This window comes from Quercus suber, unplaced genomic scaffold (assembly GCF_002906115.3).
Source record: "Quercus suber isolate HL8 unplaced genomic scaffold, Cork oak 2.0 scaffold_5, whole genome shotgun sequence".
NCBI classification, from domain to species: Eukaryota; Viridiplantae; Streptophyta; class Magnoliopsida; order Fagales; family Fagaceae; genus Quercus; species Quercus suber.
In genome coordinates, this window is record NW_027069471.1 from 3,062,749 (window position 1) to 3,085,090 (window position 22,342).

Genomic DNA, 22,342 nt, shown 5'->3' on the forward strand with positions numbered 1-22,342 from the left:
AAATTTGGAAGACTTGCATCATAAATGTAATACTGCTGCAGGTGCCGTAAAAAATGATTCATCAAACGACCACATTTGCAAGATAAAAACGTGAAATGCGTAATTCACTAACATTGACAACTTGCAAGCGTTGGGATGCTGAAGAATTGTTCATATCATTCATGGCAGTTGGAAAAGTTTTAGGCCAAACAACACTAAAAAGAGTATCATGCTGAGTAAAATAGTACTTATAAGTGAGAAGTAGCAATTTTAAGTTCTGTACATTAATGAGCAATCTAACAGATGACTACATTCTATTACATTTCCGGATTGAATCCATTCCTTCCCCTCAAGGTTTTCAAAATAACCAAAGGAAGGGGAAGGAAAAAAGTTGAATTCTCAGCCTAATTAGCAACCTACTAAAAGCCTAGAAACTATAATACCATGCTTAGAGAAACCCATATTTTTTGCAGAGAGAAAAAAAAAAAAAAAAAAACACTGTAACAAGGTCTCCTGGAGGCAAAAATTAGAAGGAACACCAACTGGAAAAAAATCAAGATAGGTACCAGCAAACTGACCAACCTGCCAGGGCACCTCTCTTCCAAGCCAATTCACATCTAGCAGCTCCAACCAAATTTAAGATATGGTCTATCAGCTTCTGTAAATTCAAATTTCTTAAGAAAGACTGTCTGCTAAGTAATGGCTCAGTGCCCATGATCATGTGTGCTTATTAACATTTCATTAACAAGATAAGTCCTGGCTGACAAAACACTGTACAATATGCTAGCCTCTAATCCCAGCACTTTCAGAGGCCGCTGTTTCATTTAATGGACTAGACCCTGTTTCATCAGACACCAGACCTCCCCCTATTTGACTATGCTTATGCTGTGATGGCTCCAAATCTTGGTCAGGGAACACCTCAGATTGCAATGACACAGAGATTTTATTTACATGTAGCCATGTTAGTTCCCACAAGCTATCTCCACCTAATGCACTCCTCTGCACAAGGACACCTCTTGTTTTCATAACAAGCAAAGTGTTCTTAAGGAGCTCAGGAACTAGCTCATGAAGCTTCTCACTCCTCTTCCCTCTAACTTTCACATTCATATATTTTTCCATTCGGCTGAGAACACCCAACCATAGTTTGCAGAATATAGATAACTGTGAGAGGTCATGGAGTAACTGTAAAAACACTTTTGACAAGAGTTTCATGGCGAGGATGAGGGTGCCTTCCATATTTCGGTAGTCCTTTTGGGATTGCCCTTGTGCAATTTCAAGCAAGTCATCAAGCACTGTGAAGATCACCATCTCAAAACACTGTAACCACAAACCATGTGGAAGGTGGATCTCATCCACTCCTGTCAGACACTTTTGCAATGACAATAGAGCATAATTCCTAACCTCATCTCTCTGGTCCAAACAAACTTTCCTCAATCCCTGCACAAGTCTCAACCACATCTCCCCAATATCCTGAGACATTTTCAGAGCCTCCTCCACCCCCATTGCTTCCTTGGCCTCACTTGCCCACCTTGCTAAACAATTAACAGAGCCCGCCATAAGATCCAATGCACGCACAGATCTTTCTGCCTGTCCAACACGAGACTCTGCAAAATTCCTTGAGGTTTCTACACAGAGCACATAATTGGCTGGCAACAAGTGAGCTCCGTCAGACATTATGAACAACAGTGCATCAAACCCTGCTTCAGAAGCTTCTGGGTGTCGAGCCGTGTTAGAAAGTATGGATGTAATTGTGCGCCACCCAAATTGGGATCTGATGTGAGAGGCATTTGCCTTCACAAGGCGACTCACTTCCTGTGTAATCTGCTCACAATATGCATCGGCAACCCGGGCATCAAGCTTCGAAACAAGTTGTAGCGACTTTAAAAGTTCATCAGAAAGGTTCTCTTTATAGGGAAGCAGCCGTTGGCAAATACGGAGGACTCCAAAAACAGCCTTCTCTACCAGGGCACAAGGAATAACAGTTGACTGGACAATATTGGCTATGTGCTCATAAACACCCTGCCAAAGAAGCACAATCCTGTCCCTGTTATTCAGGGTAATAGCAATCAGCAGCTCCAGGCAGAAAACTGCAGTATCTTCATCCTCAGGAGAGCTGTTCCCTTTCTGAGGTCGCCCAGCAGCCAACATGAGTGCTTTTGCAAGCTGCAATAGAGATTCAGCCTGCAGAAACTTGCTCTCAGTAAATATGCTATCGATGTGGCACTTTTGAATTGTTTGAAGGGTGCGTTGATGAGCAGCAAGTTGTTGTTCAGTAGGTTGGGACCTTGGCTCCTCTGTATCAAGAGATAAGAGCTGACTAAACCGGCCCATCAATCCGGAGGATCTCCTAGGAGTACCCATGGATGGCATATGAGCTGAAGATAAAGAATTTGGGAGTGGCTTCCCATGCCCAGTGTCAGTAGAGAGTTCAGATTCATCAGCTGCGTCACTGGCCACGCGAGCTGGAAGAAGACCGAGCTTGTGCAATCTTAAGATGCAATCCAAAATATTTCTCCAACCAGTGCGGATGTAATCACCGTAATTATTGGCAATAGTGAAAACTGCCACTGTTGCCTTTCTTGCTTTCGTGTCATCACCAAAGGCTAGCACAGGTTCCTCAGCAGATGATGGATTCATGAGGGTTGTGAATTTACAGAGAGATACAACCAGATCATCCAGCACATCTTCAAGATGATGGCATGCTGAAATCTTTGCAACAGCTAAGAATCCATCAATACATGTTTGGTAAACCTCTTCATGTTCTGCATGATCAAATACCACAGAGATAGCGGCAATTGTTGGGCCTGACATTATAGCAAACATATCACGGTCAAGGTAGGCTCTGGAATCAGATACAATGAATGGAGCGGTTTTTTTGGATTTGTGCATTAGGTCAATCCACCGGCTTGGGGTCATTTCTGGAAAACCAGCACCTTGCTCTGGGGTTGTGCGGATCTCATTCTTGCAAATTGAGTGGTACAGCTCTGACAGAAAATCGCGAGGTAGGTCATTGCCCCCGTTGATGTGCCTATTATTCCGGATGAAATCCTCTTCGGTCATCTTTTTCTTCACCTGTATATTGTGCTGATCTGTATTGAGCATAATGAGTGAATATGATAATAGCAAAGCGGCATCCTTGTTAGCTAGAATCTGTGGCGATTGTTCGTAGTATCTCTCTGAGAATGCCTCAAGTACCCTTTGTATCTTTTGTGATTCTCCAGGTAGACGGAAGGTTTCCAAAAACAGCCGCAATGCAGTATCCAAATTCATGTCTTGGAAATCAAAAGTCCAAGCAAATTCATGAAGAACCTGAACACAAAACTCATCATGGTTTCCCAGGAAATCACCAACAAGATTCTTATCCAACCCAGCAGTATACCTGAAAAAGCAGGCTACACTTTGGGGGTCAAGTTTGTCAGGCAAGAGATGTGTTCCTTGGAGAAACTCCAGCCCTTTCTTGGGGTCACGATTGAAGTGATCAGCTCCAATCATCAACCTTCTCTTGATGTACTTCCTTCGGCGGACAAATGGAACCCAATGACGAGTATCACTGTAGTTGTCACACTTCACCATCCAAAACGGAGTATACTCTTCAAGATTCACTGGGGAGTTTTCTGAACCAACCAAGCCATTGCCTATCCTCTCGGCCATTCCCTGAATAACAGCAATAAGACCATCCAGAGCAAGGATGTGCATTGATGACAAAGGGCAGTTCACCGGAAATGCACTTTTTGACAACAGATTAGCAAGATCTTCAAAGATATTACTGCAAGTTATGTCACAATCTAAGTTAGCATACATCTCTACCATAAATGTTTTCTGCCTGCAGAAGTCAACAAGAGCCTCCATGGCAACCTCCTGCTGCTGGTATGTAGCCCCATATCTGCTTTGTGCAAGCCTCAAAATCACACAAGAAAAGAAAGCCTCAAGCTGTAATTTGAGTTCTGTTCGCAAATGATTATACAGATTGAGAACCATGCTGCACACCATTGAAAGAATAAGTGGACTCATTGACAAGCCAAATTGCATCAAATTACGGAATAATTCATCCTGAATCAAACTCAATAGCCTGGGATGACGGCGAATGGAGGGCCCACCCAATTCTATAGCCGAATTGATCAAACCCAGTGAAAAGAGAGGCCCATCTTCATCAAATGCTATAGTATTTGATCTGGGGCCCATTCCCATATGCTCATTAACATTTAACGAAGAACATAGGAAGTTGAATATTTCCACCATGCAGGGGACCCCGTATGGCCCAGTCATCATATGCAAGTCATACGAAACTGCCTCCTTTCCGCCACCAGACCCACCAATGTTTTCATCAATTGCAGTTGCAACTAAACCCATGGAAGCATTGGAAGCAAAATTTGTGGATAATGGCTGACCATCATAATCGGAACTCATGTTGCCATTCTCAAAATTTCCACTCCCTAGAGTATACTCATTATTGAGCCCGCCAATCTGCACCCAAAAATAAATAAATAAATAAAAGAATTATACTCTATGTCAGAGAAAAACGAGACGTTGCAACAGGAAAATAGGAATGAAAATGCACTTATACCTCCTGTTTGATGGTATTACCACCATTCATATGTTCCGTGTTCTCAACATCAGGGAGGCGTGAGAATATACACCTAAGAAGCTCGTGCATTGTGTGGCGAGCAATACGTTGCAACAACTCACCTTTTGATCCTGCTTGGTGAACTATTCGGTAACAAGTATTCACTATCGTGCAAACGTGCTGATTACTCAACATAACGGATGCTTTAATTTTCATACAAGCTAGAAGAACCTGTAGTATCTTCATCAGTACCACTTCTTCTGATGCAGGATCAGTCACCTCAAATCGGCAGCTAGTGACAGCATCAACTACCAAGTGCATAGCATCGTCAACATTTACAGTATTTTGGTCAATTACATCAAGACTTAAAATCTTGTGGACAGATGACAAAGCAACACCAGTGATTGGTGCACCAGTTTCTTCTGACTGAATCACATCCAGGAATGGCTGGAGGTACAAGGCAGGGTTGATAGCATGCCATGGATGTTGCCATGAAAAGATTTGCTTCCGTAATGCCTTCAAAGACTGAATTAGAGAGTTCTCTAGCTGATCATCACCTGACATATAACGACCCCCCCATCTTACGTTTCTCCTCATGACTGCCAATACAGCACCTACCTCTGAATTAATCGTGCATGCCAGAGTAGCTTTATTAGAATAGTTCACATCACAGTCCTCAGGTTCCTCCTCAATTGAATTGATTCCAGTTTGCAGCTTTAGACGCCCCATTTTTCAACAATATTTGTTGTATAGAACCTGAGGTCTACCCTTCTAAATCAACTGCTACAAAAGATGGTAGAGGAACCTAAGCAAAACATACCTACATAGAAAAAACCAAGACATAATTTTCATGGATTTTTCACATACTAAATAAGTTAGAATGAAGCAAACTGCAAAACAATCCCAAACACATCAATGAGTTTGGCATTCCTTATTTTTACCTACCTTATTTGTTGACAGCCAAGACAAAAAGTGCCTTTAAGTAAATAAGTTAGTTCATTTTCTTATATGTTAAAGGGCGAGATGAAAAGTGAATTTAAGCAAATAAGCTGAATAAAAATAGAGGACATCAAATGCACAAACTTCTCAAAATCTACCATCACTAGTGTTCTGAGGTAAAAGTGTAACTGGCAAGTTAGCTCAAAGTTTTATTCGCATAAACATATAATAAAAACGACCCATCTAGCTAGCTCCAAGCCTTTTCTTCTTCTTCTTTTACTTCTTTTTTCAGTCGAGGCCCGTTGGGTCAGCCTCTGGGATACACAACGGGAGTGACCCCATCATTGGTGCAAACAAGAGACTTTACCAGTTAAGCCAACTCACACTCAGTGCGCGTTTGCCAACAAATTTTTCTTTTAGCTTATCTGTTTACATACAGTTTTTTTTTTTTTTTTCCCAAAAGTCTTAACTCTTTCTAGTTATAAGCACACTACATTTTCATGATCACACCATTGCACTTCTAATTCCACTCAAGATTTCACAAATTTTATACACTTGAAATTCTTAGTGATCTCAAAATACTAAAACCCTAATTTAAATTATCCAAGTCAAATCCACCTACTCAAAACACACACACACGCACATATATATAAATCTATAAATATTGCATGCACAAAATTGAGATCCAATTTTTTTCAACACTATTAACCAAAACAGTGAATGAGCTGAGAAAAAGTAAACGGCAGATCGTTCCCCCGTTTGGTGGTCTAGAAGATGCTACTCAAATCAAGTCTAATACGAGTGTTTGGCTTAGTTCAAAAAACAAAAAATGAAAGTCAATTTTTCCACTGCGAATTAAATTAACTAAAAATAAATAAATAAATAAATAAGATTCGAAATTGCATTTTCTTTTGCAGCTAGGAATAACAGTAGAGAAAAGTAGTTTAAGCAAGAACAGTAGAGATCGATCAAGGAAATGAGCGTACCTTTGCGGATCCAACGGCGGAGATTCGTCCGAGAACTTGGGAGAGAGAGAGAGATTTGGGTCGGAGCGTGGAAAAAGCTAAGGAAGACTGAGGGAAATGAAATTTACGAGGGAAATTTCTGGGAAAAATGAATTCCCTGGAAAATAATGTTTACATCGAAAATTGAAAATCGCAAGGAAATAGATTTTCTTTTTCCTTTTTTTTTTTTTTTTTTTGTGTGTGTCCGTGATTTTTTTTTTTTTTTTTTTTTTTAAGACAGGACTTAAAGCGGCGTGCTCTTTTGTTTAAGTAATTGTAGTGGCGAACTTTTATCTTGCTTGCTAAGGCGGGATGTTTTGACTCAGAAGGATCTTTTTGTGACAATTTTGACAGGCGCGTTACTGAAGGTACTTGTGGAGGCGGGTAAGGTTCGCTACAATATGTGTCAAAGGAATTTCTTAAAAGGGGAGTATTTATTATAAGTTCGAGCTCAATTTTATGGTGGAGAATTTGAGATGAATTGTGAGTTTCAGGTAGTCTTAGTGATTTATAATTTTTTTAATCACCAAATAAAGAATAAATATATATGGTTGGTACCTTAAATTGATAATAAAGAATAACAATCATGAAATTTGAAAAGATTCTACTTCTTTTTTATATAAAGGAATTAAATAGAAATAAATGCAAATCAATATTTTAAATAACGTGCACTTTTAAGCCTTAAAATTTTGGGTTTATTTTGGTTCTTTGAGTTTCAAAGTTTTTATTTTAATCATTTTTCATATTGACACATTTGTTCATTTTTGTTTGAGTCCAAATCTTCTGTCCCACACTTCCTGCTCTACTATATACTCCACAAACAAAAACATGCCACATGTACATCTAATTTATTAAATGCTAAATTTATGCATTCTATTATTTCAATTACCTAAATATGATAGGTTATTTATTTATTTATTTTAGGAAATTGAAATAATAGAATGCATAAATTTCGCATTTAATAAATTAGATGTACATGTGGCATGTTTTTATTTGTGGAGTATATAGTGGGGTAGGAAGTGTGGGACAGAAGATTTGGACTCTGTTTTTGTTTGGTTGTTAAGTGCTCTTCGAGTCTGTTTAGGATCCACTTATTTTATTGAAACTGAAAATATTTTGTTGAGAGTAATGTAAATAAAGGTAAATGTTAGTTGAAATAGTACAATAAGACCCATAAATAATACCAAAAATAACTTAAATAGTAAAATAAGTTAGCAAAAAATAAGCTAGCCAAACAAGCACTTCATATTTAACTATTTTATGAAATATTGTATCTAGAATATTGTGGAATTCATAAATTCATATTATTAATGGAAATGAACACTAGTAACAATAAAAAATAAATATCAAATGTGAAGGATTAAAATATAAATTTTAAAGCATAAAGGGTCAAAATAAAAATAACCTCAAAATTTAAGGCCAAAATGCAACATTTATCAATTATTTATACAATTTTTCAATATAGATAATTTCAAATATTATAAATTATAATAGCTGGAATATTTCTTGAAGGCTATACGAAAATTTACTTGAATTGTTTTGTGGAATTGGACCAATTGAGTTTGACAAAGAAAAGTAAAATGTTTGTAAAATTATTTATTTCTACTAAAAATTAATGAGAAGGTAAATAATTTTTTTTTAATAGGCCACAATATCCTACCTATAAACCGATCTAATCTTTCTGAGCTAGCCCCAGTCCCAGAAGCCATCCTACGTTGCATTTCCTGAAATTCTTCTAAGGAAATGCCAGGCACCCCAGACGAATACTGCTCGTCTGAGGAACTGCTACTTAAACTAGTACTACTCTCACCACTCTCATAGCTTCCAGACGAGACGTCCTGATACTCATCTATTTCTCTCTCTGTACTACTGGACGAAGAAATAACTAAAGTAAAGGTGTAGACGAAAACCTAAAAAGAAGAGGAAGTACCTGAGAACTAGGACGAAACGCTAGACGAGATTCTTGGACGAGATAGCGGAAGGAAGTTTATGAGAAAGGTGAAGGGCAAGATAGAGAATGTGCCAATTTATAGGGCCCAGAAGTGGGGTCAGCGAAGCGACACCACCCACTAAGAAAATGACACGTGGCAATCGTGTGGGGAAACGCAATCGATTTTATTGCTCAACGAATTAAATCGTGACACGCGGCCACATAAATGGGATAAAATCCCTATAATGTCCCTGGACGACGCTTTGGACAAGGGGGCAACTGATGTATAACCAAAAATCACATCTATGGTTCGTCCAGAAGGGTCGTCCAGAGAGTTGCGGTTGGCCAAACATTAGGCCATCTTCAATTCGTCCAAATATCTCGTCCTTGGGATGTTGGGCAATTGATTACTCTAGGGAATCAATTGGAGAGAATCGTCCATGCACAAGGTGCATGGACGACCACACGACACAACAAGGAGTCGTCCATGCGCAGAGCACATGGACAACTACGCAAACACTTGGCGAACTTCGTAGCGGTTTATCGACCCGCGTTCATCGCCGCCAATCCCTCCACTGCATGTAACTTCCAACGGCGGTTATGATTTTTTGTAGCCGTTGAGGAGGTTATGTCCGAATTCCAAGATTCTAGGGGAAGTTATTGAACTAGTAACCGCCCTAGAGTACCCTATATAAGGCCCGGTCTTCACCATGCAAAGGTATGAATTTCCTGAGATTTTACATTGAGCAAAGTTGAAACTCCATTAGAAGAGAAAAACTAACTTCATCGTCGGAGGGTGTTTGGCCGGCTCACCCTGGTCACCCTTTGACTGCTTTCTCTCTTTGTAGGCCTCCGCTACCGCTGTAGTCCACCGAAGCCGAAGTATTCAACTAACTGATTCCATACATCATCACATATTATTAACGGAAATGAACACTAGTAAAAATAAAAAATAAATATCAAATGTGAAGGATTAAAATATAAATTTTAAAGCATAAAGGGTCAAAATAAAAATAACCTCAAAATTTAAGGCCAAAATGCAACATTTATCAATTATTTATACAATTTTTCAATATAGATAATTTCAAATATTATAAATTATAATAGCTGGAATATTTCTTGAAGGCTATACGAAAATTTACTTGAATTGTTTTGTGGAATTGGACCAATTGAGTTTGACAAAGAAAAGTAAAATGTTTGTAAAATTATTTATTTCTACTAAAAATTAATGAGAAGGTAAATAATTTTTTTTTAATAGGCCACAATATCCTACCTATAAACCGATCTAATCTTTCATAAGCAAATCAAGTATATGGGTTATCATAGGAACAATTCTATGTACACACAAAATTTGGTGATATTTTGTATGACAGTTGAGTTGGCAAACTTGTATTGATTCTCATAAGGCCTACCATTAACATTATTTTTTTTTTACCTATAACTAACAATTTACAAGACTAAAACATTAACAAATTTCAAATTTTATGTATTTATAAACTTTCTTGTTATCATAGCCCTAACAATAGGAGGGCATTAAATTATTTTTTTATGTTTTTGGTGAGAATGGTTAATTTAAGAAATAAGAAGTTGACAAGTTGCCAAAAGCCTTATAACTTATTTGGTTATCATATTTTATTATTTTTAATAAAAACATCTATATTTTAAATCTCTCATTCTCCATTGTAAGTATCGAATTAAAAAATAATAATAATAATTGACTAGTCTGTCTCGATGAAACTCTTCCTTTCCAATTTTTATTTTTCCCCACCGTGTCTTTGTATGGGTTATTCATTCTTGAAAGTGGTTTGGAGTTCTGACCCATTTATCAATTGGGCCAAGGCCGACGGGCCAACCAACTGATCAAAACTAGCCCACTGTATGTGGGATACATAACATGCTGTTTGTTTACATCCAGGCCCACATTTGCTTACAGGCCTTTAGATTGCAAAAAAGAATCGAAGGAAACAACATGCCCTATACTTCTCTAGGCTGTAGGATTATAAAGTAAAGAGCATCCATAGCTATGGAGTTAAAATTTTAGTTATTTAGCTCCACCAAAAATTATTTTATCTATTTTACCTATACACATGCTGCAGTAGTAGATTTATTTTAGCTTTTAACACAATAAAATAATGTAAACATCACAATAAAATAATATAACCACTATAATAAATAGTATATCCCACTACCCAAAAAAATCCACAGTATCAACCGTAACTACCTCTACCATTAGCCACAACCACAACCACCACCACCACCAGTCCATAGCTGGAAAAAAAAAAAAAAAAAAAAAAAACCCCAAATCTCCAATCTTTTTCCTCAACCCAAACCAAACAAAATCACCAATCACAAACAAAATAAAAAATCACCAATCACAAACAAGCACAACGTCTGCAAGTTGGGTTGGCAAAAGGGTTGGGTCGGCGAGCTTCATGGGTTTCTCAGTCAGGTACCCAATATCCACGAGCAAGCACTCCAATCGGCTACGTGGGTCTGAGGTGGATGGCGGCGTGGATCTGAAGCTGATTGGCGGCTTGGGACGGCTAGTGGGTCGGTGACGTTGAGTTTCGGTGGTGGCAACGTTGAGGATGAGTTAGGCTAGCGGCGATGAATGAGGAAGCTTGAGAGAGTGATGTTGAGAGAGTTTTGAGAGCTTCTGGAGTGACTAAGAGAGAGAGAACCACTTTTTATTATTTTAATCCACCTGGGAGTAAAATATATATATCTATATATATATATTTATTAGCTCTCAGTTATAGTGCACATCTATCTATAGATATGCACTATAGTAATGGAGCTAAAAAAAATAAGTTTAGCTCTACTGCTGGAGCATGCTTTTTAGGTGTTTAAAGAGCTAAAAATACTAATATACCTTTTTAGCACCACTGCTATGAGTGCTCTAACACTTAAAATGAATAAGGGCAAATTACAAGGTTCGGCTGAAATTTAAGTTGTCAATCGTGGTTTGAAACTTGACACTTTACTTACTTGAAATTTGATTGAAATTTAAGTTGTCTACTTGTGTTTTGAAATTCCACGATGCAAATGTTTCACTGAATTCTTTTTGATCTTATTTGAACTTGTATTTTTATGTTTTTTTTTTTAATGTGTTTTTGGAGGAGAGAGAGTGAAAGACATAAAAGTGGAATAAATTTACATATGTAATCATGTTTTTAACAAAATTGAGTTACGAAACTCTAACTGAGATAACCTCAGGTGAGTAAAGTGTCAAATTTTAAATTACAAATAAATAACTTAAATTTCGGTCAAATTACACGTGGATAAGTTGTAATTTGCTTATGAATAATGATTAATCTGATTTTACTTCCCAGCCACGAAGAATTGCAGTTTGACTATTAATAGGATTTACCACTTGTTGAATTGCCAAAAAGCACCCCTACTAACTAAAGCTTAGAGCAAATCATGTAGTGCGGCACTCGCTGTGGAGTGGCGTCGATGATGTTTAATTGACAACTGCGCAGCAAAATATTGACTAACGCTAGTTTCCACAAATATATCATTATGCTTTGTTCACAACTCTTTATAATTAGACGTTCTTTTTTTGTGCGATCACTACTTTTGACTACTTTCTTAAAATCAGAAAACATCACCTTTGGATCCTCTTATGTTGGATGGTTCTTTATATAGTATCTCTTGAGAAATGAAACCAATTATTTGTAATTATTTTAGCAAAAAAAATTTATTTGTAATGATAATGATACTAGGTCAAACTTGGGAGGAAAAATGCCTTCTCAAATCTAATTTTATTAAATATTTAATTTTAACTCATTTAAAACTTATTAAATTTTAGGTTTTTTGTTTTAAAATTGTGTATATTTGAAATTAAATTCTATAAGGATTTAGTGTTAAACTTAAGTTTTACACTTTCAATTTCAATATGTCACATCATCATATTATATATTTAATAATAAGCACAATCACATTCAATTAACTCTAATACCCATTTGAAAATTCAACTTAACTGTAAATTTATTGGGATGTTANTGCTGGATGTGGCGTTGATGTTTAATTGACAACTGCGCAGCAAAATATGACTAACGCAGTTTCCACAAAGTATATCATTATGCTTTGTTCACAACTCTTTAAATTAGACGTTCTTTTTTGTGCGATCACTACTTTTGACTACTTTCTTAAAATCAGAAAACATCACCTTTGGATCCTCTTATGTTGGATGGTTCTTTTTATAGTATCTCTGAAGAATGAAACCAATTATTTGTAATTATTTTAGCAAAAAAAATTTATTGTAATTTCATCTTTTTTGCTGAATATTTACATAACTCACACATACACACACAACAAAGAGAGAATAAAAAGAAAGAGATTTTCACCCCGAAAAAGAGAAAATAAAACAAAAGAGATTTTCGGGTGAAGTGATTATCTAAAACTTACTTTAACTTAGCTGCTCTACTTATTTCTTTTCTGTGTATTAATTTCACTAGATTATTTGAAAATTCTGCATAATATTTACAAAAGGGGACTCACCTCCAAGTATAAAAATCCCACATCTAGATGGTAATAGTTTCCCTGGGTCTGCACTTCCTAATCCTAATTACCATAATGCTACTCTTCTTGTACTTGGTTCCGTTGTCCAAAATCTCACAGCACTGTCTACGTGGTGCCTGCTCATACAATCAAATAAAAATTGGCTTAGTCCACCATACACTACTGCACACTAAAAATAACACTAACAAGATGCTTTAATTTGTTGGCATTTTTCCAAAAGCCAAAAACCTTGAAAGGTTTATTCGCTATACTGTAATCAATATCATATCAAATGTCACATCAATAAATCATGTTTGGTGTGTGTTCTAATAAGTATTACTATTTATTAAAAAAAAAAAAACTATATTTGGTGGTTTATATAAATGTCTCCTATGTTAGGTAGTTATTAATAGAGATATCCATGTATATTCACAGTAGCATTTTGGCTGTTGTCAAAATATAGAACTAGGATTCAAAGTCTCACATTCCTACTTGTTATAAAAATTATTAAAAATAAAATACAGCACATATACTTTCTATCACATCATCAATAAGTTTAAGAAGTCATTATAATATCATCTACATATTAAGTCATTAAATCCATAGTAAAAAGTTAATAAAATAATAAGATTATATAAAATGTTTGATTTGTCAAAAGCTTAATTATACGTAGGAGGTTCATTTTTCAAAAGTCTAAAAATAAAATTGGCACTCACATGAAAATCTAACGGTGGTTTTTGTTTTATTATTAAAAATTAAAAAAAAAAAAACCATAAAACTATAATTGATTTTTTTATCTTATCTTTCTTTGATTGGGATTGTGTATGCAATTGACAGGTTAGATTGCATACACGCGTTCATATCCCAACATGTCCAGTGCATTAAAGCACTAAACCCAAGCTGTATTCATCTTTCTTATGAAAGATGATTAACCCTATTTGAAAGTTTAAAAGTTCTAACCTTCTTCCAATTCTCTGGATCCATCTTCATGGAGGAGACTACAATTCTCTCCACACCCATTGCACGAGCATATTCTGGTGTACCACAACTCTTCCCTTCCTTAGCCGCAACCCTCTTATACGTAGTGAGACTCCCACTCTTCCCCACCTCCTCAACTTTCTCCAAAAAATAAGTAACTTGGTTTTTGTTTTATTATTAAAAATTAAAAAAAAAAAAACCATAAAACTATAATTGATTTTTTTATCTTATCTTTCTTTGATTGGGATTGTGTATGCAATTGACAGGTTAGATTGCATACACGCGTTCATATCCCAACATGTCCAGTGCATTAAAGCACTAAACCCAAGCTGTATTCATCTTTCTTATGAAAGATGATTAACCCTATTTGAAAGTTTAAAAGTTCTAACCTTCTTCCAATTCTCTGGATCCATCTTCATGGAGGAGACTACAATTCTCTCCACACCCATTGCACGAGCATATTCTGGTGTACCACAACTCTTCCCTTCCTTAGCCGCAACCCTCTTATACGTAGTGAGACTCCCACTCTTCCCCACCTCCTCAACTTTCTCCAAAAAATAAGTAACAGGCTGTGCACACGGGTCACCACTCACGGGTCGGGTATTGAATGTGAAAGGTCCATTACTCCAACTCCTCCATGTTTTGAAGGTCAGCAATGGCAATGCCAATTCGGTAGCCGTTAACAACGATGTGTAGAGCTGAATGGTGTATCCCCATGCAATTGATATCGACCAGTTACTCCTTTTGTTGTAGCAAAAACTTTGTTGTAGAATCCGGCCCGGGTCGACCCGGTATGCTTGCATGAGGAACTTCAATGACTCCATTTGGGTCTGGTTAGGGAACATTGGGTTCAAGTAGTCAAGATGGTGGAGAGAAAGAAGTGGTGCCAATGGATGTGCTGCTAGAATACCATAAGGGTCCCCTCTGATATCAAACTGATATTTAAAATTAAAAAAAAAAAAAGAAAAAGAAAAAAAGAAAAAGATCATCATATACCTTGTAGCAAACAAGTAGCAAAGACATACTAGTATACACAATTTGGCTTTAAATTAATCACTAGAATACAATTGTTCAACAAATTGACTTAATTAAACCAGTAGTTATAATGAGCAATGAGCATGCATATTTATTGTCAAAGGATGAGAAATGAAAAGAAAAATGATTGCCACAGGCATGTTATCATGGGATTTTAAATAGCAATTGAGGAAGACAAGATCTATAACAACATAATAACGAGCAATATCATGCATATATCGAATCTCATAGAATATTGATTTTAAATAACAGTTGATCCGAAATAAGCAAACAAATTTAGTTCAAATCTTAACATTTTAAGAGTTAACTAACTAACGAAGGTAAGTTCAAATTCATTTCTTCTATTAAAAAAAAGTTGCATTTAGTATATAAAAATCTCATTTTTGAGAAATATAAGATAGGTCATGGTAAGCAGTCTACTCTAATTTATTGGAGAGACTGATTCTCGGACTCGAATCTATGATCTGTCATTTTTGTTAAAAGACACTTATCATCGCACTATAATTCAACCTCTTAAAATCCCTTCTTCCATGGTAAATAAATAATAATAATAATAATATCATTTAAAATAATATGAACCAATTTTTGCCCCAATTGAATTAGCAATCTGAAGAAGGCCAAAGTAAAAAGTAAAAAAAAAATCAGGAAATAGCTAAGACAAACCAAACATTTTCATGGTTTCTTGGTGCATTAATTAAGAAGTAAAGACCATCGAATCTGTTTTTGTTAAAACTTAAAAGACACTTATCGTCGCACTATAATTCAACCTCTTAAAATCCCTTCTTCTATTGTAAATAAATAAATAAATAAATAATAATAATAATCTCATTTAAAATAATATGAACCAATTTTTGCCCCAATTGAATTAGCAATATGAAGAAGGCCTAAGTAAAAAGTAAAAAATTCAGATAGCTAAGACAAACCAAACATTTTCATGATTTCTTGGTGCATTAATTAAGAAGTCAAGACCATCAAATGTTGACCTAAAGGTCTTAAAAGACCGCAGAATTAGATTCAAATTTCGATTTCTCATTTCTGACCAAGAAAGGTAAAAAAAAAAGAAAAGAGAAAAAAATAAAAGTCTTGTTGACACATGTCAAGTCATCATCAAAAAATAAAGAATTGAATTACAAGCGAAACGCTTGTAATTCACGCTTGTAATTCGCAGGAGGACACCTTCCGCGCATGGAGTGGTTTTGTGGATGTAGACTTAGCAGTACACAAGGACAGAGGAGACCTTTCGAAAAAGCAAAAGGACAATTGCTGGTGGGTGGGATTGAAAAGACTTGGAGTAGTGGAAAATGTTTGTCATTAGTCTTGTCAAAAAAAAAACTTTACCTTACGGTTGCGAATATTTTCGTGATTCCAAAGAATAAGAAAAGTGTTTACCGTTTGCTATGGTCATTGTGATTTAGCCCATCTAATCAAAACTAACATTATTAGCAAATAAAATCATATTATAATAAGGAATCAAAAGTTTTAGTAAAGGTCACAAGCCGCACCCCCAACCCTAATAACACGAACATGTTCTACTAAACTTCTCAAAGATTTGATTCTTTGTATTTTTATCTTGCCCCGGGCCCCAAACCTATTCGGCCTCGTACAACAATGCCGTTATCTAAGATTCTAAAGTGGTGACGAACATTTTTGCTATACCAAGGAAAAGAAAATCCATGTTCTTATGCCACTTTGTGTCTAANTAACATAGGCCTAAGCATATGCTAGTAAAACTCTAATTTAAATAATAACATTTTCTCAATTCGTACACGTTTTCACCCACTTTTCCTATATGTGCCCATAATTAAATGAAGTAAAGGGCTTCAAGGCTTCAACTCTATTTAGCATATCAAAAAAAAAAAAAAAAAAAAAAAAAAGTTAAGCGCATGCAATAAGAATAGTTGCAAAATTGCAAAACAGTATGAGCGTGAGAAAGAAAGCATCTTCTCCACTTGAAAGTGGAGGCTTTTAGTTTTACCATTCAACACGTAACACGTTATGATTCTGAATGCATAAATTGTGAAGGTACCACACCAACACAAACCAATACGAGTATTGGTCCCCAAAGAGCAAAGTTTTGGTTAAAGAGAACGTACGTAGTAGGGCGATATATCTCATTGAACACCTCTACTTTCTTCACCGACAAATGGTGACATTCAAACTTGGTTTTTTGGCTTGCTCAGCCAAAACCAAAGGTGAGAAACTAAACACAATGGCAAAATGAACAGGCAAAGAAAAAGAAGTTACACGTGGCGGAAACCCAGAAAGAACATAGACCAGCCGTTGTAAACGGTTGGTTGAGTGAGTGGCTCCTCAAATCTTGGACTTATTTGCCTAATAACATTCAAAAATCCAACACGTGGCAATTCCAAAAGCATTCAAATATCACAAACAAACTCACAACTTTTCCGTAAAGAGTCGTAATTGATTATCTAATACTATCACTTTAACATGAATTTACCTATCCATATCACTTTAATGTGAATTTATCGTTTTACTACTTTTTGTTACAACAAAAAGTTGTGATTTTTTTTTTTTTTTTTTTTGTGCCGACTAAATATTTGTTTTTGGGACAAAGAAAAGTACGTACCTGGTGAAAGCCACGTTGTGTGGTGAGAGGGACACCGATCTCTGCAGCACAAGCCCAAACCCTTTGATCAGAGCCGTAGAATCTGAAGTACCTATCGAGACAGCCGTCCATTAGTTTGACCAATTGAGCCGCGAGTGCGTAACTAATAGCGAAACCGCCACCGCCAAAGGCCATACCGTACGCATGCATCACATCTTGTTCCACACTCTCCGAGTTCCCGCCAATATAGTACATCTCATTGTGATCATAGCTCGCTAACACCGAAACTAAGTTCTCAGTGAAAAACACCGTATCATCGTCTCCCATGACAAACCATCTTACGTTGGGCAAGCCGAGCCTGAAACTCTCAGAAACGATTCGGGCGATCCGAACCGCCGATTGCGAGCTTGAGAATTTGAACCGGGTCCAGTCCTCCGAAACCCGGTACGGCACCGAAACTCCCGGCCGGATAGAGTTTTCCCAGGTGGGTTTCTTGTCGAGCCAGACGAAACCGCGCGTTGCGTTTGGGTCCCACCAGATCTCGCTGTATCGGCTACGCTTATTCCACGTCTGAACCGTGCCGGCGAGGCCGAAAAGTATGTGGGAGATGTTGGTGGTTCCGGTTTCGCTGACAACCGAAACGTTTCGGATTAGGTGTTTCGGGAAAGGCATCCACTGAGTCCGAGACGAGAAGGCGGAGAGGAGCGCGATCGAAACCGACGCTACGAAACAAACTAAAAGGCCGAGACGCATTAAGAGGTAGAAAAAATCGGCCGGTTTTTCGGGGAAAGCGAAGAGCTTGGACGCTTTGAACGGGTCATGACTCAGATCATGACTCGTTTCCGAACGAGTCTGAGTCATCTTTCTTGCTTTTTCTATTTTTCTAATTTCATAAACTTCGTTGAAAGTTGAAACCCCCCAGAGAAAAGAATTGTAATTCAAGAAACGGTACCGTTTGAGCGAAAAGCTTTTCACTTTCACCCAAAAGAAAAAGAGAAGAATTCTGATTCCCAAGAATTGAAATTCTCAGTGAAAGTGAGATTCTTGGGGGTTTGATTTTGTTGTGCCACTATATATGAATGATCATACAATGATGCAAAGCCTTTTGGTTTCAAACAAGAAATGGGTTATGTGAGAGAATTGAAAATAGTAAGAGGAATCAGATTTTTAAAGCAAGTAATCAAATACCAAATGGGTATTCAATTTTTTTTTAAAGGCATGAGTAAATGGAAGTAGTGAGATTTGGTTTTTTTGTCAATTGGGTCATTTTTATTGTACACGTCAACGAGAGGTCTGTGGTGAGAGTTCATTATTGTGGGTGGCTTTGATTTTCCTCTATTGTAGGAGAAAGTTAATGGGAAAGCTTAATTTATGACTCAAGCAAAAACTAATTTTCATGCATTTTTTTAAATATGAGATTAGTGACTTTTTTTTTTTTGGGTTTAATAATGATGTCATTTTCATGATTTACAATAGTACAACAGTAAAAAATGGTAATCTTTCCTTTTTAAAAACTCAGTTAAAAATCTTATAAGGGAAAGTTACCATTAAACAACTAAAAATATGGATGTAATCCCATTTCAAAATTTCCCTCCAGATCAAAATATACTATATATGTAGTACATCATATTGATTTATTTATTAGTGAGTTCGGACTGTTTCGTGTTTAAAACTAATAAAAAGTAGATTCTCAAAAAAAAAAAAAAAAAAAAAAAAAAAAAAAAAAAGTATTGATTAGTTTAGTCATTGTTTAAAACTAATAAAAAGTAGATTCTCAAAAAAAAAAAAAAAAAAAAAAAAACTAATAAAAAGTATTGATTAGTTTAGTCAACCTCGGAAGATTTTGATTAATAAATATTGTGTCAATTCTTTGGAACAGCCAGGTGTGAGATTCCAAAAATTCATTGTGTGGCAGCAAAAAATTCCTTCCATTTTGTTTAAGCAAAAAAGGACAAATGAGAAGGAAAGCCATGTAATACCTAAAAATTCTTTGATAATAAAATTGTGTTTGAGATAGCTTATATGGGCAATTTTTTTTACGATTTAACTTATTTTTGGTATTATTTCTTTGTTTAATTACATTTTTTTAATACCTAAAAATTCTTTGATAATAAAATTGTGTTTGAGATAGCTTATATGGGCAATTTTTTTTACGATTTAACTTATTTTTGGTATTATTTCTTTGTTTAATTACATTTTTTTGATACTATTCATATAATTTCAACTAACTTTTAATTTTATTTACAGTACTTTTAGCAAACAATTTTTTATTTCAACTAAATAAGTTATTTCCAAACAGACTTTAAGTAAATAGCTTATTATTAGATGATAATTGAGATTTGGGGTTCTTAAAATACACTGTATAACACACGCTCTTGCCAACTTCTTGACATGTTGTGCGTTACCTTTTATTTTTTAGCTAAACATGTTGTGCACTACCTAATTGCTAGGTTGTACAGTTCCTTTAACTTATAAGGTAACCGATTAGGTACATTTTAGATTGTCAACATTTGAAATTTTTTTCGCATAAGCTGGCTTCAATTTTTTAACACCTAAGTTAGGCCAACCAATGAATAGAAATAGGCCCATCTTGGACCTAACAACAGAAACATGCAACCAAATATACAAAAATCAAGCATATGCGTACACACAAAGTTAAAAAAAAACAAATATTGATGTGGACAAGTTCATTTTCTCTAACCATGCTTTAAGTCGGTATAGATTTGATGTGATAAAGATTTGTTTAAATTTCAAATATATTCTCTTCCAAAAAAAAAATTCAAAAAAAAAAAATCACTATAATGCTTATAACACAGTCACACGTCCCCCCAAAAAAAAAGAAAAAAAAAAGTATTTGGGCTCTCTCATGGATTTTCTCAAAATAATAAGATTCTAAGCAATGAAGAATGTTTAAAGATACAAAACTATAATCTCACCACTGACTTCTTGCATAGCCCTATGCTCAACTTGCATATTGCGTGCCAAATTACGAATATGTGTAAGGCGATGACTTTGTCTATTCTCGTGATTAGGTGATATTAGTGATGGGTTTGTTGATGTTGAATTAGAATGTACAACATCTTCTTCATTTAAATTTGCTGGGCCTCCCACTAAAATGTGATCACCACCCAAAGTTTGTTGTCTTTGTCTTGAGTAATTAGTACGGCGTCTTGCCAATCGAATATTTCTGCTTTCATTGTCTTACGTTGTCTTCTCAAGCGAGCATAATATCTCCATCATTCTCGATGACGTTCTATGTCATCGGTATTCACCATCGCTGTATTTTGCGAACTCATTTCTACATAAAATTAAATTAAATTTATACTGGTTGTTGCGCATACATACACAATAATCAATAGATTTTTCCGTGTCACAATTGGGTGTATTAAAACCTCAATAAAGTGAATTAATTTTGAACAAATTATCACATGTAAGAATTGTAATAATATGTGTGATTGTAATAAATTTTTAATAAAATAGGAGAAATAAGTTACACTTCTTAAAATTATTAAATTATTATTTTAGTTAGAAGTTTTGAGAATATATTTAAATTTAGGCTATGATTTGTTAGATCAATATGATGAAAATATAATTTAGAAAATGTTTAATTTATTTCACAGAATCATTTATAGTTAAAATTAGATTAAATTATCCGTACTCATTTCACACGCTTAAAAAAAAAAAAAAAAAACCATGCCATTTTGGTTAATTTGGATGAGAAAATAATGTGTCTGATTGTAATTTTATGTGTCTGTGTGTAAAGGTAAGAGAGAGAAGAAGTGGCTTAGTGAGTTTAGAAGTTGAGAGTTGTGGAGGTGATGATTTAAAGGATTTGAATGTACATTTAATTTCTTACTTTACCGGATATAAATATAATATCAAACAAATATGCAAAGAGGCACCAAAGTCAGAAAAGAAAAATATTGTTGTTTTACGTTAAAACTTTTTTAATCTCTTATTTACTAAAGTGCCCTTAATTATCCATAAAAAAAATACTCTTAATTACGTGGGACATACTGATACATGGCTTGCATTTTGGATTGGATTTGGATGCTTCTACTAATTTTTGGTAAAAGTTAATTTAAAGCATTTATTATAATTTTGGATTACTACATTTTCCAATCACAAAAAGAAAAAAAAAAAAAAAAACGTAAGGGTGTGATGAAAAATTATTTCACCGCACATAATACTCATCAATGGCCTGCATGTTCGATATTGCTTGATCATGCACTCCATTATTTAAATAGTACATTTTCTATGTACTATTTTAAAAATCGCACTTTAAATTTAGACCAAAGCATTAAACTAAGTATATTCTTCTTATCTTTAATTAACTTTTTGAATTAAATAATACGTTTTTTTTAATGAAAATAAAATCGTTTTTACTGTTTTCTCTTTTTCGAAAATTCAAAGTATTTGCATCTTGTACTTTGTCCTTTATTTATTTATTTATTATATATATATAATCTATCCATGTACTAACCATGTACTATTTTAAAAAAATCCCACTTTTTATCCACGTTAAACATCTCACGTTTCCTTTTTTTTTTTTTTTTAAATCTCTTCCATATTTTGGAAAAAAAAAAAGAACTCCTACTATAAAACTATTACTATAATTTCTCCATCCATATCCTTAATTTAGGTACTAACATATATGATTTTGAAAGAAAAGAAAGCTCTATTTTAAAAAATCCCACTTTTTATCCACGTTAAACATCTCACGTTTCCTTTTTTCTTTTTTCTTTTTTTTTAAATCTCTTCCATATTTTGGGGAAAAAAAAAAGACTCTACATAAAACTATTACTATAATTTCTCCATCCATATCCTTATATTTAGCACAACAT

General features: G+C 35.2%; 2 protein-coding genes across 3 annotated transcripts; both read right to left on the reverse strand.

Annotated features, from left to right (window-relative positions):
* Window positions 1-212: 212 nt before the first annotated feature.
* Window positions 213-6,663, reverse strand: LOC112039782 (ARF guanine-nucleotide exchange factor GNOM). 2 transcript variants are annotated; one of them, XM_024072691.2, is made up of 3 exons: window positions 6,469-6,663; window positions 4,544-5,323; window positions 213-4,443 (listed from the first exon to the last, which is right to left on the reverse strand). In XM_024072691.2, the coding sequence occupies exons 2-3, from the start codon at window positions 5,270-5,272 to the stop codon at window positions 763-765; spliced, it is 4,410 nt and encodes a 1,469-aa protein (XP_023928459.1). In that variant the 5' UTR covers window positions 5,273-5,323; window positions 6,469-6,663; the 3' UTR covers window positions 213-762. The 2 variants fall into 2 exon arrangements, with proteins under 2 accessions (XP_023928459.1, XP_023928458.1); XM_024072690.2 differs by having other exon boundaries at window positions 4,544-5,363.
* A 6,081-nt stretch (window positions 6,664-12,744) lies between these two features.
* Window positions 12,745-18,780, reverse strand: LOC111997169 (uncharacterized). The gene is made up of 3 exons (XM_065772471.1): window positions 17,520-18,780; window positions 14,287-14,832; window positions 12,745-13,056 (listed from the first exon to the last, which is right to left on the reverse strand). Exons 1-3 carry the CDS (start codon window positions 18,357-18,359, stop codon window positions 12,943-12,945), a joined length of 1,500 nt encoding a protein of 499 aa, XP_065628543.1. The 5' UTR covers window positions 18,360-18,780; the 3' UTR covers window positions 12,745-12,942.
* Between the last annotated feature and the right edge of the window lie 3,562 nt (window positions 18,781-22,342).

What these genes read in the sequence shown, in the direction of transcription:
- LOC111997169 (XM_065772471.1), bottom strand. Translation starts at nt 18,359, where the DNA reads ATGACTCAGACTCGTTCGGAAACGAGTCATGATCTGAGTCATGACCCG. An exon ending in CACAACGTGGCTTTCACCAG is followed by an intron (nt 14,833 to 17,519) that starts GTACGTACTTTT and finishes TTTAAATATCAG; the next exon opens with TTTGATATCAGAGGGGACCC. An exon ending in ATCCAGAGAATTGGAAGAAG is followed by an intron (nt 13,057 to 14,286) that starts GTTAGAACTTTT and finishes TTGTATGAGCAG; the next exon opens with GCACCACGTAGACAGTGCTG.
- LOC112039782 (XM_024072691.2), bottom strand. Translation starts at nt 5,272, where the DNA reads ATGGGGCGTCTAAAGCTGCAAACTGGAATCAATTCAATTGAGGAGGAA. An exon ending in GTAATACCATCAAACAGGAG is followed by an intron (nt 4,444 to 4,543) that starts GTATAAGTGCAT and finishes TTTTGGGTGCAG; the next exon opens with ATTGGCGGGCTCAATAATGA.